The sequence below is a fragment of the Marmota monax genome, unplaced genomic scaffold (genome assembly GCF_021218885.2).
Source record: "Marmota monax isolate L192 unplaced genomic scaffold, Marmota_monax_Labrador192_F-V1.1 WCK01_AAM20220418_F8-fsc00025, whole genome shotgun sequence".
Taxonomy (NCBI): domain Eukaryota; kingdom Metazoa; phylum Chordata; class Mammalia; order Rodentia; family Sciuridae; genus Marmota; species Marmota monax.
In genome coordinates this window covers 130,839-145,907 of record NW_026691950.1, presented here as the reverse complement: position 1 = coordinate 145,907, position 15,069 = coordinate 130,839, and the positions used below count along the sequence as shown (strand labels likewise).

General features: G+C 42.2%; 1 protein-coding gene across 1 annotated transcript in view; it reads left to right on the top strand.

Moving 5' to 3' along the window:
- The first annotated feature begins 10,951 nt into the window (after positions 1-10,951).
- Rell1 (RELT like 1) overlaps positions 10,952-15,069 on the top strand; it is a 64,821-nt gene continuing 60,703 nt past the window's right edge. Inside the window, exon 1 of the mRNA XM_046446790.2 lies at positions 10,952-11,148. Coding sequence (XP_046302746.1) covers positions 11,061-11,148 — 88 coding nt within the window. The 5' untranslated portion in view covers positions 10,952-11,060. The remainder of the gene's footprint in view (positions 11,149-15,069) is intronic.

The following is a 15,069-nucleotide window of genomic DNA, read 5'->3' as shown; positions in this document are numbered from 1 at the left end:
GTTGGTCAGTCCAGTTCTTTATTTTGGACCCAGATACAGTATAGAAATGACTGGACCCTGTGAGAGTAGTGGATGTTTTTAGGACTCCTAAGACTCCCAGCTATTGTAAACCCTGAGTACTTTGGTGTGACTCAAAGATTATAGGTCTGAGTTCATGCACACACCCTGACGTTATTTCTAATGCAGGACTCATGAAGATGAGTTCAAGAGGCTTAGAGTCTTAGCCTCTCTTCACCAGCTCTCCAAGAGTGTTGTGTGGAGGCTGAGTTTCCCTGCTATATTGGTTTATTGCTATTGCAACAAGTTACCACAAATTTAGAAGCCGAAACAACCCAGTTATCCTTTTTTGTATTGCAGTAATGGGGGATTGAACCCAGGGGTGTTCTACCACTGAGCCACATCCTCAGCCCTTTTTATTTTTTTTTCTTTTGAGACAGCATCTTGCTAAGCTACTGAGGCTGGCCTTGAACTTCTGTTCGTCGTGCCTCAGACATGAGTAGCTGGGATTACGATCATTTGCCACATCCCCTGGCCCAAACTTAGTTTCCAATAGTTCTCTTCCACTGAAATGTGAAAAGGGTCTCACTCAGATAAAATCATAGCATGAGCAGGCCTGCATCCTTCTGGAGGCTCTAGGAGAAAAATGGATTCCTTGCCCTTTCCAGTTGGCAGAGGTCTCCGACATTCCTTGGCTGATGGATCCTCCCTCCATCTTCAAAGCCAGTGACATGGCATCTCACTGTGTGTCTTCTTCCCATAGACATACATTCATCTAGCTGACTTCACTGTTTTGCCTTCCTCTTCCAGTTATAGGGACCTTTCTCATTACATTGGGCCCATTCAGAAAATGTAGGATATTCTCCCTATTTGAAAATGACTGGTTAGCAACTTTTTTTAGTAGAATTATTGCCTTTATTTTATTTTTTAAATTGATCTTATTTTTTTAAATATACAACACTGGAATGTATTATAATTCTTATTACACATATAGAGCATGATTTTTCATATCTTTGTATAAAGTATGTTCGCGCCAATTCATGTCTTTATACATGTACTTGTTTTTTCTTTTTTTGCATCACAATTCTTATTACACATATATACCACAATTTTTCAAGTCTCTGTTCGTATATAAAGTAGGTTGACACCCAATTCAAGTCTTCATACATGTACTTTGGATAATGATGTCCATCACATTCCATGATCCTTGCTAATCCCCTGCCCCCTCCTTTTCCCTCCCATTCCTCTTACCTATCTAGAATTCATCTAATCCTCCCATGCTCCCCCTCCCTACCCCACTATTAGTCAGCCCCCTTATATCAGAGAAAACATTCGGCATTTGTTTTTTGGGAATTGGCTAACTTCACTTACCATTATCTTCTCCAACGCCATCCATTTACCTGCAAATGCCATGATTTTATTCTCTTTTATTGCTGAGTAAAATCCCATTGTGTATATATTCCACATTTTTTTTTATCCATTCATCCACTGAAGGGCATCTAGGTTGGCTCCACAGTTTAGCTATTGTGATTTTTGCTGCTATAAACATTGATGTGGCTGTGTCCCTGTTGTATGCTGTTTTTAAGCAACTTTAATTGCATCTGCAACTTAATTCCCTTTTGTCTTGTTTATTGCTTGAGGAGGGCTCTTTCCACTTGTTGCTCAGGATGTTATCTATCAGACAGACCCATGATCCTGGAGAGGGGCAATTTAGTTTGCATGAGACAGTTGCTTCTGCTTAGAGGGCAGTCTCATTCTGGGGTGATGTGACTAAGACTCAGCTATATAGGGCAATGACTGGAGACTATCAGGTGCCATACCAGGGGTTTAAAACAGGATGATGCAAATCTTACTTCCGTCTGGAAGGGAAAAGATAAGTTAACTAAAACTAGGACTACTAAATCCTGTACTACCAGTTTTTAGATGAATAGTCCTTAAATAATTAACATGCCTATGTACAGAGCTGGGCAGTTCACGCAGTTTAAGATAATAAAGGAGAATCAAGTACACAGAAACAAAATGAAGACAGAGATGCCAACCTCTTTCCTGCTGTAAGATACTATTGGCCATCTGCAGGCCTAAGTCAACAGTCGCTGCTTTTCGAAAGGCAGCCTTTCTAAGTCCCTCGAATACAGGACTGGACCTTTCATTAGTGTCCAGGCTAGCTTTACTACCTGAAAAGTATCAGGAAAATGAATGGATATGCTCTAAATTTCATCCATGGGTAAATAAAGAAAGAAATAGCCCCACAGAATAAATTTGCAGGACTGTATGGCTAGATAGTTAGTTGGATGAAGTTACTCTCAGGCCTCAAACCTCATTTATAACTGTAGCAGTTCCAGAGAAGCAGCTTCTGGGAAGACAACCTTTGCACAGGGAAACTCCCCATGCAAAAGCAAGCTCCAGACTTGGGAGTCCCAGGATTTTATGTGTGTTTCTTGGGACTCCTTGCATCTACTGGAGCCTACGAAACTTATTCTCAGAGTCATATTTTCATAGGCATAAAATAAAATATGGAGTATTGTAAAGAAAATCAACTACATTTGAATATTGTCATCCAAATATTTAAAATAATTGGGGCTGGGATTGTAGCTTAGTGGTAGAGCGCTCACCTAGCATGGGCGGGACCCAGGTTTGATCCTCAGCACCACATAAAAAAATAAAGATGTAATGTTTTGAACAACTAATAATAATAATAAAAAAAACAAGGGAGAGAAATGAAGTACAGTAGATGGGGTAGAGAGAGAAGATGGGAGGGGAGGGGAGGGGAGGGGGGATAGTAGAGGATAGGAAAGGCAGCAGAATACAACAGACACTAGTATGGCAGTATGTAAAAAAGTGGGTGTGTAACTGATGTGATTCTGCAATCTGTATACGGGGGAAAATGGGAGTTCATAACCCACTTGAATCAAATGTATAAAATATGATATGTCAAGAGCTATGTAATGTTTTGAAGAACTAATAATAAAAAAAATTAAAGGCATTGTGTTGTGTCCATCTACACCTAAAAAAATAAATATTAAAAAAACACAAATATTTAAAATAATTGATAGTATGATGTCAGTGCCTCCTTTACACATTAAATAAGATTTAAAGTCTTATTAGACAATGTATAATTTTAACTATCAAAGTAATTTTTAAATAATAATAGGAATAAGTAAGCTTTTGAGATATCTGTAGGTTTATAATTTGTTGTGAAAATATCTATGATTTCTATTGGTGTCACGTGTCACCAATAGAAATCATAGATACTGCTAATGTGACTGAGGTTTGTTGCCTTCATTCATAACAAAAGGAAATGCCAAATTCCACTGTGAGGTTATTAAAAATAAAGATGCAATTTATTTTCCCATGTGGCTATCCAAGTTGAGATGTGCTGCAAAGGTAAAATATCCAACTTTAAAGATGTAGTATGGAAAAAAGAGTGGTAAACACTTCATTAGTAATTTAAAAACTTTGGTTAGCCATGATAATGTTTTGGATATATGGGGTTAAATAAAGTATTAAAATTAATTTCACTGATTATTTTCTTGTTTCCTTCCTTCCTTCCTTCTTTCCCTTTCTTTCTTTCTTTATTTCTACAAGTGTGTCAGATTGAGCCCAGGTCCTTATACATGCTAGGCAAGTGGTCAGCCCCTGGACTATACACAATTTCCCATTCATTCTTCTTTTTTAATACAATATGGTCTGACTTAAGACTATACAAACTCTTTCTAAGATTCTGTAAACTTTTAATTGTCTCATCTTTCCATTTTTCCTATCTCCTCTTTGGTTGTATGTAGCCCTTTCAGGAAAACTCTTAACAATAAAAGGGTCTACCTGCTCTGCTCCTGGGCATCATGGAGGTGGGATCTTTGGGGGATGGATGTGGTGGCCCACACTGTGCCCAGGATGGGGTGAAATCACCCAATATTAAGGGACAGAATTCATGGCAGCAAGTACTAAGAGGTCAGCCAAGCAGACTGACTGGTTGGCAATGCTGAACGGAAGAAAAGGAGAACTTGTGTTACTACCCTGGGCCTTGGCAGCTGAAAGGCCCATATGGGATTCTCAGCGTTTCAAAGTAATTGGCAGTGTGGACTGTGTTGGAAAGGAACCACCCGTCCTTCAGCTCTCAAAACCCTCCATCCTACTCCGCTGATCTTATACCTCAGAGTGCCAGACATTCCAAACTCTCAACAGCTCCCCACTCCTATCCTGAAGCTCCTGGTCTTAACCTTCAAAACTGCAAAATCCGTTGAACATCCTCAAAATATCAGGCTCCTTTCTGGCAAAATTTAGATCCATCTCTTAAGCCGCCTTCTCCATTCCTACTCCTGGTCTGCTAGGCTTGGGGAAAGAGCATCATGCAATCGCACAGATTGGCTCATGAAAAATTCATGGGTGCCAGTCCAGCTGTACCCTTAGTGATGCACAGGCACGCACACACTGGGTAGCTCTTCCCTTCAGTAAACACTGGGAAGCTCTAGAGGCCCCAGTAATTAGAAAAAAAATACTCTTCCTGCAGCTATTTTGTCATGATATTATTTCTCAATCAGGACAGCTCTGCCCTGAGAGTAGGAGGAAGGGAGATTTCCAGAGGCCCAGTAAGCATCCCTGGATGTGCCCACATTCTTATAACTGCCATTTACTCCCTGCCTTTGAGTCTCCATGGTGTCAGTAACCTGCACATTCTCTATTCTTGCCACCTACAGGAAAGAGAAGCAGGGCTGGAATCTGATAGAAGTAACCTCAAGGGATGCTCAAAGCATGATTGACATTGGACACAGTCATGCAAGCTTATATGTATGTGCATACATGCATGTATATATGCCAGTGCACAACCTTATGTGCAGTGTGGGCTTATATTCTGGAGGAAAATTTTCTAAGACTTGTCCAGGAGGCCAGAATCTTAAGCCTTCACATTCTTGAATAAGTTAATATATGGTGCCTTCGTGCAGTCTCCACACCAGTCCACACTGTGGACTCTGACCATAAAAGCCTTTTATGATTCCATTGAAAAAGATGGCTTTGCCTTCGTTGATGAGGGCCTCCTCAACTTTCTGTTTCCCACCTGCAAATATATTCACATTTGTGCCTTTCTCTCTAATGTCAGAGCATGACTTGTTTGCCTTTTGTCTGAGGCTAATGTCTCTTACACTCTTGATCCTGTCATCAAGCTCCTCTGGACCTTGCTGCATTAGTTACCCTCCTTGCTCCAATTTCTTCACATATTCCTTTGTGTATACTATTCAGTTGTCCTATAAGATCCAGTCAATTCCATAAAAATTTTCTCTTGATTTCAAGGCCTGCTCTACCATTTCTTCTTTCTCCACCAACTTCTGGAAAGAGAACTCTGATTTTCCCTTTTTACCCACTACATTCTGCCTACACTTCTGTTGTTCCCTTTCGTGTTCTTCCAGAAGGTTCCTCTGTAATCTCTTGTCTGAAACTTTTCAGTCCTTATTTTACTGGACATCTTTGTCCACCTGACATTGACAATCACAATTTCTTCAGGAAACATTTGATTCTGTGGCTTTCATGATATTTTTCTATGAAGAATCTGTTAGTGGTGAAAGGATGATGTTCAGTGTCCCTGTCTAGTGTAAACAGATGGAAGTCCCTGGCTGAGAAGCCCCATATGGTCCCGAGTCAAAGAAAACCAGTCCACAAACTGTGGAGTTTGTGCTGAGCAGGGAGTAGGTAGGAAGCAGCCACGGGGGACCCTGGCTTGAGGGTTGGAGGCTGAGTCCATCCCTATCTGTGAATGCTTTACTCTGAACTGTATTCTAATATATTTACTATTTATTAACTAGTGTTTAAATTGCTGTTGATTGTAATCCAAAGGAGGCTTGTTCAAAACAAACACTTTGAACCTTGTAAAGTTTATCATCTGAAATGTGTATTAGTGGATTTTAATGGTTCCAAGTCACACAGTTCCTCACTATAATTCTCAACCTTGGCACAACTATATCCACTTGATTTTGAGGCTCTAGCAGCAAATGATCTCAATCACTTACTTGGAATTTTCTGGGGGACCATGCACCCACAAAACATAACTTGGTGTGGTGATCCAGAGAAATGGACTGAGGTTAAAGACATCATTGGTAATGTCAGATTCCTCTGACTTCTATGGAACATGTTGGCAAATTAGAATTTCTCTACTCAAGACTTCCTGATTACGATGGAAAATATCTAATTGAACCATAGAAATTCTTCTCCCCCGCAAATCTATTTTGGTGATAGTCACATTATAATTTACTTCTAGGGCATTTGAAAACTCTCCATTCTGCTTCTATCAACTACTATTTCCAACTATGACCCATGATTATTGAAGACATACCTTCTCGTCCCTGGTGCACATGCCTCATATGTTCCTGCACCTTGCAAATTCTTCCTCTGTCCATCACTCATACTCTCCTCACCTCCCCAACAGTCCCAGTCCTGTACTTCCTTTAAGACTCAGCTCAACTTACACTGAAATTCTGCTCAGTCTCCAGATATAGTCCTTGTGTTCTTGTAATTCCTATAGCCCAGTTCTTTATTGTTTATTGATTAGGAGTGATTCCCACCCCACCCCTGCCCCAGGACATTTGATAATATCTGTAATATCTGTAGACATTTCTGGTTGTCACAGCTGTGGTGGGGTGCAACTGGCATTGAGTCGATGAGAGGCCAAGGATGGAGCTAAACATGACAACCCTTCACAACAGATTCATGGACTTTCACAAGGTCCATGGTGTAGAAAATCCTGCAGGCCAGCCTGACTTTGGCACCCTGTCATTTGGTTGTTCATGACAATGTAGAATCTTAGGGCTGGACAAGAAAGAACCTTTAGAAATCTTCCTATTGCCTCCTGGATTTTATGGGTAAGAAGACCAGTCTAAGAGAATCTGAGAGTTACAAGAGTGAGTGTTCCCTGGCCCCTGGACCGCTGATCATTTCCATTTCACCATGCAATTGTGTCCTTTCTTCCAGTAAGTTTAAAAGTTTCTGTAAGCAATATTAGGATCTTTTATTAAATTTATGGTAATTCTCCCCTTCAACCTCCTACTCTCAGCCTAGCTGAGAGAAACATAGTACATATTTATTGTCAGATTAAAATAACCCTAGACTTTATAAAATAGTATTTTATTCCCTTGCAGACATTTAAAAAAAAAAGAACTGTAAGCTTATTTTCTATGTATAAACTCTCAAAAGGACAGATGACTACAGCTAAAATCACAGAAAGAAGAAATTCTATAGAGACCTTCTGCAGAAGTAAGGTCAACATTGATTAGAGTAAACACCAGCTAACAGAGTCTTGTGCATTTAAATGATGGTAATGAAAATTACCACCTTAGCTGTACAGAGGAAAACAGGAAAAGTCTCTATAAAGGGGAGTGATTAAATGAAGTCTCACAGAGGAAGTGGGAAAAAAATCAACAAAAACTAGACACTATAGCACACTGTAAGTTTGTCAGTTTGATCCCATGCACTCTGATTTACATCCATTCCCATAAGTAAATAAATTATTCTTCTTGAAGAAAAAAAAAACACATAAGTACTTGTCAAGACAGAGTTCAAAAAGGCTAGGATAAGCATGCAATTGTAGAATAAGAATGAGACTTTATATTGGAAATGAAGAGCTGACTGATCAGTTTTCTGCATTTCTGTAGGCAGAATAGTTTATGTGGAGGTTGTAAGCTTAGGCATGGAGAGAGCTGTTCCTGGATTTGCATCCTGGCAGGGCAGGGGGCAGCTATGTAAATCAGGTAAATGCCAGACTCCCTCGAATGGTTATCTCCTCAGCTTTGATGTGACCATCATTAACAATATTTCCCCAAATAAAATATTGTTTGGATAATTTGATGAAAGGAAACAAGAAAAATGCTCACCATTGTATCCAACTACATCTAAGAAATGAATAAATGAGAGTTATTGTTACAACAATTTCTATTTTCTATCTTATTTTTGAAAAGAATGGGATTACTTAGTTTTGCAAAGTTGGTTTGATTCCATCAGAAGAAATGTGACCTCTCCTTCAGAAAACAGATGAGAACTTCCACTACATTTCTTTACATTTAAAATAAATGTCTTTACATTTAAAATAAAACAGTGGGCTCTTAGATATATACATATGGAAATTGTTTTTTCTTTATGTGAACAAATCTTTAGAATTAAGGACCTGGAAAACAATGTAAGCTTGATTGTCTTTCTTTCCTTCCTCCTATCCTTTCACTCTGCTTCCTGTTTTCCCTCCCTCCCCCCCCCCTTTCTTTCTGCCAGGGATTGAATTCAGGGGCACTCAACCACTGAGCCACATCCCCAGTCCTATTTTGTATTTTATTTAGGGACAGGGTCTCATTGAGTTGCTTAGTGCCTCACTTTTGCTGAGGCTGGCTTTGAGTTCGTTATCCTCCTGCCTCAGACTCCCAAGCTGCTGGGATTACAGTATGTGCCACTGCGCCTGTTCCTTCCTTTCTTTCTTAAACAAGATGTGCAAATGCACACGTTACTATGACCTCTAAAGAGAGTGTGTCAACAACTAAGCATTTGGGAAAGTCTGGGAAGGGAATTTTCAGAGCCTTGGGTTCCAACCCTGGCTCATACATTTTGTCAGGCAAATCACGTACCCTTCTCTCATCTGGAAAATAAGGGGCTTACAGTAGATGATTAATGAAGTTTCCTCCAGTTTTAAATACGATTGCATTTTTCAGTTCTACAGAGCCATATAGCATTCATGCAATTTAAATTCACTGTAAAAAACGATCAGTTTTTCTCTCAGGAGAAACAGGATTACCTTTCTTCTTTATTCTAGGCAGAGTTATCTGTTCTTCAGCACACATCTACCACAGGAATGAAGTAATTCAGAATCTGGGGTTGGCACCAGAAGATACACCAAGAAATGACTATCTCCTAAATTAAGAAGTGGATTACAGCTTTGGACGGAACACCTGGAATGTAGCCTTTGAATCATCTCTTTAAAAGTCACCTGTTCCTCTTGATGGGCAGAATCACAGCTTCTGGGACAGGAGTCCCCTGTATTTATCCTTTGGTAGCAAAGCAATAAAACTTTTTTTTTCCCCTTTTTCTCAAAACTGTGTCCAAGTTGTTGGATTGGCTTCCAGGACAAGGACTGAGTTTTGGGTAACACTGTCTTTTTAAAAGTCAGTTCAACCCATGGAAAAAAGAACTATTCATTTTTTAAATGGTATTTTACATCTTGAATACACAATTTTGTACAAGCATTTGTTATAGTCTAAATTATAAAATCAGAGCCAGCTTTGTAATTGTGTGAGCACAACTCACCATGTTTAGGAGGGTTTGAAGGTTGGTTTAATGCTTTTATTGTTGAATTTAATGATGTTTGAACAGAGGCCTGCATTTTTATTTTGCACTGGGTCCTGCAAATTATGTAGCTATTCTGGTTTCAATTTATAATTTATACTTTAATTTCTAGCCTGGGATTCTCTCTTTTCTTAGTTGGACACCCAAATGGATATCTTTCCTTTGCATTCATTCTCAGGTTTTATGTTAATATACAAGTAGAAAGGGCTGCCTGCTAAGCTTGACAGACTACAGGATGTGCTGCCAACTGGGCACAGGATGAGCAGTGCCTGTGTTTGGCTTCAAAGGGCAGGGGCTTCATCTTTCAGCCTCAGCCATCTGTAGTGTCCTGAGCTTCTGTTGCCAGGAATTCTCACATCAGTGCAAATGTTTGTAATCGTCTAGCAGACAGCAGGGAGGACTCAGCAAGAGTAGAAATAATCGTTCTTTGAAAACTAGAGGCCATCAGTCAGCTCAGGGAAAAGGCTCGTTCTGAAAACACCCCAGACCCCAGCCAGCCCCTTCTTGTTGATTGGTGTTCTCCAGCAAATCTCTGCAAAGAATGAGTTTGATGGTTCTGTTTTGGAAGGAGTCTCTTCAGGTCAGTAAAGAGGGAGCTACTTTAAGAAAGGCTCTCAATTCTGTCAATGCTTGGATGATGATTCCATTTCAAAAATACTTCTGACCTCTTGTTTCCTGTGTGGGGTACTTGAGCCAGGTACTGAGGGGGTAGCAGTAAGCCCACACAAAGCGGATGATTACAGTGATCACAGTGGCCCAGACATCATGGGTTTACTTCCTGGCATGTGAAATGGGGATAATAATCATCCTCACACTGATGTGAGGTTATAAGGAGACCCTAAGTGACTGGACACTTGAGCTACATGAGGGAGTATTTGGGAGGTGCATTACAGGCACACAATTAACCACTCCTCCAAACCTCCACAAATTATTCCTGGAAATGTACACAGCTCTTTTCCTCAACAGAAGCACCTTAAATGGAAGCAGGGACAGGAACAATTAAACTTATTCACCTTTCTTCCTTAATTTTCCAAAGGAACCTGACCTCCAGCGCTGCATCCCTTCCTAGACCAGTAACCGAAGGGAACACTACAGGGATTGAGATAGCAGTAGGGAAAAAGGACGGCCCGCCTTCCGATGCTGGCCTAGACTGCACTTCCAGGGCTTCCCGGCTTGCCTCCCCACTTCCTTTTTCCCCTCCCTCCGCGTCGGATAATCCTGGAAGACGCAAGGCTTAGAACCTGCCCCTGCTTGGGGCTCCCGCGTAATCCCGACGCCGCGGTCAGGCGGGGTTTGGATAGGAAGCCGGCGGGGGGCGGGGGGTCGAGATGAGGCGTGGCCGGGCTGCAGTGGGTGGGGCACAGGCGGGGCCAAGCCGAACCCGCGGCTGCGGGGTTCGCAGAGGAAGCGGGAGCGGCAGGGAGAGGCGGAACCGGGCAGCAGTGAGCGGGGCCGGAGAGGCAGGGAAGGGGGCACGGCTAATCCGCGCGGCTGTGAGGAGCCTGGGATGCGGGGAGAAGCGGGAGTTACAAGGAGAGGCGGGGCCGGGCCGGAGTGGGCGGGGCCCGGGAACCGCGGGGAGAGGCGGGGCCGAGCCGAGGGGGCGGGGCCTGGGTGGGGCTACGGCGGGTAGGGACGCAGGGCGCGCGGGGGCAGACCCGGGCCACTTGGTCCGCCCGCGGGTTCCAGAGCCGCGCCGCCAGCCTGAACGCCGTACGCGGCGCCCCGGGGGAGAAGGGCAAAGCGACGCGGCTATGGCTCCGCGGGGACTCCCGGGGTCCGCCGTCCTCGCCGCTGCCGTCTTCGTGGGAGGCGCCGTGAGTTCGCCGCTAGTGGCCCCGGGTGAGTGCCCCGTTGGGGCCGGGCGCCAGGTGCTGAGCCGGGTCCCAGGCGCGCGGAAGGAAGCGTGGGTTCGGGACTGAAGCCCCGCTGCGCCCCGCGCTGTCTCTTCTGGCGCGGCCGCGGGATCCTGGCGTTGAACATCTGGCTGGCCCGGGGTGGCCCGGGCGGGGCGCGGCGCGAAGCAGCGCCTGCCGTCCCTCCCTTCCCGCCCGCGGGCTCCCGCCTGCCCTCCCCGGGGGCCTCTTCTGTGGACCTGTGTCGCCCCAACTCCGAGCTGCCCATGGTGTGGGGACCTGACTTGGTGTCGCCTTCCTTGGATGCGCTTTCTCCCTGCCCTCGCGCCTCAGACTCCCGAGGACCCCTTTCCTGCCGCCCTGTGCCTCAAAGGCCCTGCGAGCGGAAGATCATGACGCGGGACTGGGTGGCCTGTCGTTGCCTCCCTCACCTTAAAAAAAAAAAAAAAAACAAAACCCGCAAAATCTTAAAATCTTGAAGAGTCACAATGTCTTTCTAAGTTTTTATTTTAGTGTTTGATGGATTCTTGTAACTGGTCAGGGGTTCCAGATTTCTTCCTATACATTCTGGATAAATTAGCGCGGAAGGGAAGGCATATTTGTAAGCTTACTTTTTTTTTTTTTCTTTTCTTTGTCAATTCCTGTCATCACCAAAGGAGCCTTTAGTGGCGGTAAGCCACCAGCAGAGATGCTGAAGTGTTGTCTCCAAGGATGAACTATGTGCAGGAGTTTTTAATTGAAATCTCTTAAGAGGAGGTATAACTTTTATAGAAGCTCTAACACTCTTGTTTTTATAACTTCAGACACCAGGGATTTCTTACCATCATCCCCCTATTAATTGCCACCCAACAGCAGTAGTTTGGAAAAAAAAAAGCTTATATCTTGGCCATTTGGGGTTACCAAGCTTGTCTTCAGGGTGGCTCCTCTTCAGTCCAAATAATTAGCAATTGGAAACCTTCGAACAATGATTATCTTCTCCATAAAAAATACATACCCTGCTCTTCCTCCTGAGAACATTCCAATCACTTACAGCTTTTAAAATGGCTAATCACTTTGGCCTTTGCTTTTTCATAGGATGCAGAACAGATTAGGAAGGGAATAGGAGGGATAATGTGTCTCTTGAGTCTTTGTTATCATACCTGTGTTTCCTTCAGCCATCCACCCTGGGGAAATGACAGTGAGTGCCATGTTTTATTTGATGGGAGATTTTTGATTTTCATCCTATGTTTCATTGCTGGGACTAAAGGTACATAGCTAGGTTCAAATTGAACTCCAGACTGTAGATAGTGCTTCAAGGGCTAGGATCAAATGCTCCAGAATTTGGAAGAGAGCTCAACCTGTGAGTAAAATTGTTAAAAATTTAGCATATGATGCACATAATTATGGGTCAGCAGGAAAAATCTATTCCTAGAACAGGTTTGTATTTTTATAGATCTCTGAGCAACATCCAAGTCTGAGGACTGCAGTGTGACTGAGAAAGCCCTTATCTAATATTGCACAGTAACCTTTTTGATGAAAGTTATTGCTTAAAAAGAATGAGGTATCTAAAAAAGGAAGGAATACAGAGTATCACTTTGTTAGTGTGATTTAAGACCTGTATCAAGAGAAGATGTCTTAGCCAGGTGTGGTAGCATATGCCTATAATCCCAGCGGTTTGGGAGACTGAGGCGGAAGGATCATGAGTTCAAAGCCAGCCTCAACAAAAGCGAGGTGCTAAGCAACTCAGTGAGAATCAGTCTCTAAATAAAATGCAAAAATAGTGCTGGGGTGTGGCTCAGTGGTTGAGTGCCCCTGAGTTCAATCTCTGATCCCCCCACCCCCCCCAAAAAAAAAGATGTCTTGAACAGCCAACATCTAATCTCCTTGGAACCAAAGGCTTGCTAATATTTGTTAGGGAAGTAGGAAGAAAGCCAGGGGATGGGAAGTCATGTTGAGAGCTTGGTGTGTCCCAGGTTTGGGGTTGGGCACTTTGTATATATTAAAACATATCTCATAACCCTATGAAGTATTTATTTTCAGTGGGACAACGTCACACAGGTATTCTGTCATTCGGCATTCAATCAGAAAAGCACAACCACTAGGGGCTATGTGTGTATCTGCGTGTACATGCACTTGTATATGTATGAATATATGGTTTTTTTTCCCCCCGGGATAATCCAATCTGCTTAATTCTAAAGTTCATTTCCGTTCTACTGTATCCCACTGTATCAACTTTAGCAATCTTGCTGAGATTCTAAAATAGAGAATTTAAGATGATAATATTATAAGCATGTTGTTATCAGAAGTTGTGAAGTAGAGAGGACAGATAGCTTTACAGTGGGTAGTGGCAGTATCTCTTTCACTTCCTTTGCAGCAGAAGAGTCTCACTGAACGTCTGTCTCTTAGAAGCAACATTTGAGACTATATACCACAAACATCAGAAGGGGTGATTTTCCACATCTTGGCTTATTTATGTCAAGTTCTCTGGTTACTCAGCCTTAGGGCTTATTGGTTTCTCAGTTTCTCTACCAGGCAGTGGGCATGGCCCCTGAGTAAGGAGTGGGTGGAAAAGGTGCAGAGACTAGTGAGATGAGAAGTGTAGAATCCCAGGTTCTGTGGGCTTCCATCCAGTCTCCTGACTTTTCATTGAGATGCTAAAGATAAGCTTTATTAAATTCTGGGTTCTCCTTTGGGCAGGTAGCTGACCAAACGTACATTCACATATACATGGCCAGTGAATGGAATGTTTGAAAAAGCATTCTTTGGAATTCCATGATCAAATTTAATTTAAAGAGGAAATGAAAACTTGAAAAGTACCTGTCATTTCCTCCCTATCCTTTGCATATCCCTCTCCTCCAGAAAGAGATGAATCCAGTAAACTATTTGGGAATTTGAATAGTTGGATTTGAACCAGGGAGACCATAGTTCCAGGTGATACAAAAATTTCATCATTACTTTTTCAAGAATTATTTGGCTCTGACATTAAAGTCTAATTTAAAAAATTTAAAAAAATTACCAATAGAATGATCTGCTGAAAGCCAGTATAATAGAATGTAGTGCAGCTTACAAGGACTAAAATTGGAATTTTTGTATACATCATGGGTATTTTATTTTATTCTTTTTGGAAGAGGGGATTTGATGTTTATTACGTGTTATGTGGCAGGCAATGGTCTAAGTACTTAGATCATTTAATTAACAGGGTAGTAGCAAGATGTAGTAGAACTAGCACTTTGCTTTAAGTTATAGCCCTGGATTTGATGTCAAAAGCTAAAGAGAGACTCAACTCTGCCATTGGCAGAGTATTGTTCTCTCTACCTCCATTTCTTCACCTGTGAAATGGGGGCATTGTGCCTGTTCTTGTTTCCATGTTAGTGAGGTTCAAATAAGCTGTTACCTCTGAAAGTTCTTGGCAGATGGCACAGTGGGAAGTCTTTTATCTGTGTATTTATTGATTTTACAGCACAGAAGTGCTCCCTTAGACTTGATTTAATTATAATATATGTCAATTAAGACTAATAAATGTAGACCAAATGTTTTATATGGCTTGCATCCTAGAGGTGGTGATGATGTTGCAATGATAAGTTGTAATTTTCTAAAAGCCCAAAGTGACATCTCAGATACATGGGATGGCTGCTATTGACAAATAATTAAGTCGTGAAGTTTTCACCATTCTCCCTCAGCTAAAATATAATGCTGCAGGTATTTTTGGAAAATCCCCTCAAATTTTGAAAGTTTGTGTGGTAAGGGGAAGAGAAACACCTTAATCCCATTACTCTGAGCATCTTTCACTGTTAGTATATTATTCTGGTCCTCTCGAAATGTATCCTATACTTCAGTAGGATCATAAGGCAATGCAAGTCTCTTGTATCCTGCCCTTTCACCTTATATTCTATATAAAGGTTTCTACATTTTCCTATAAACTAAAAAA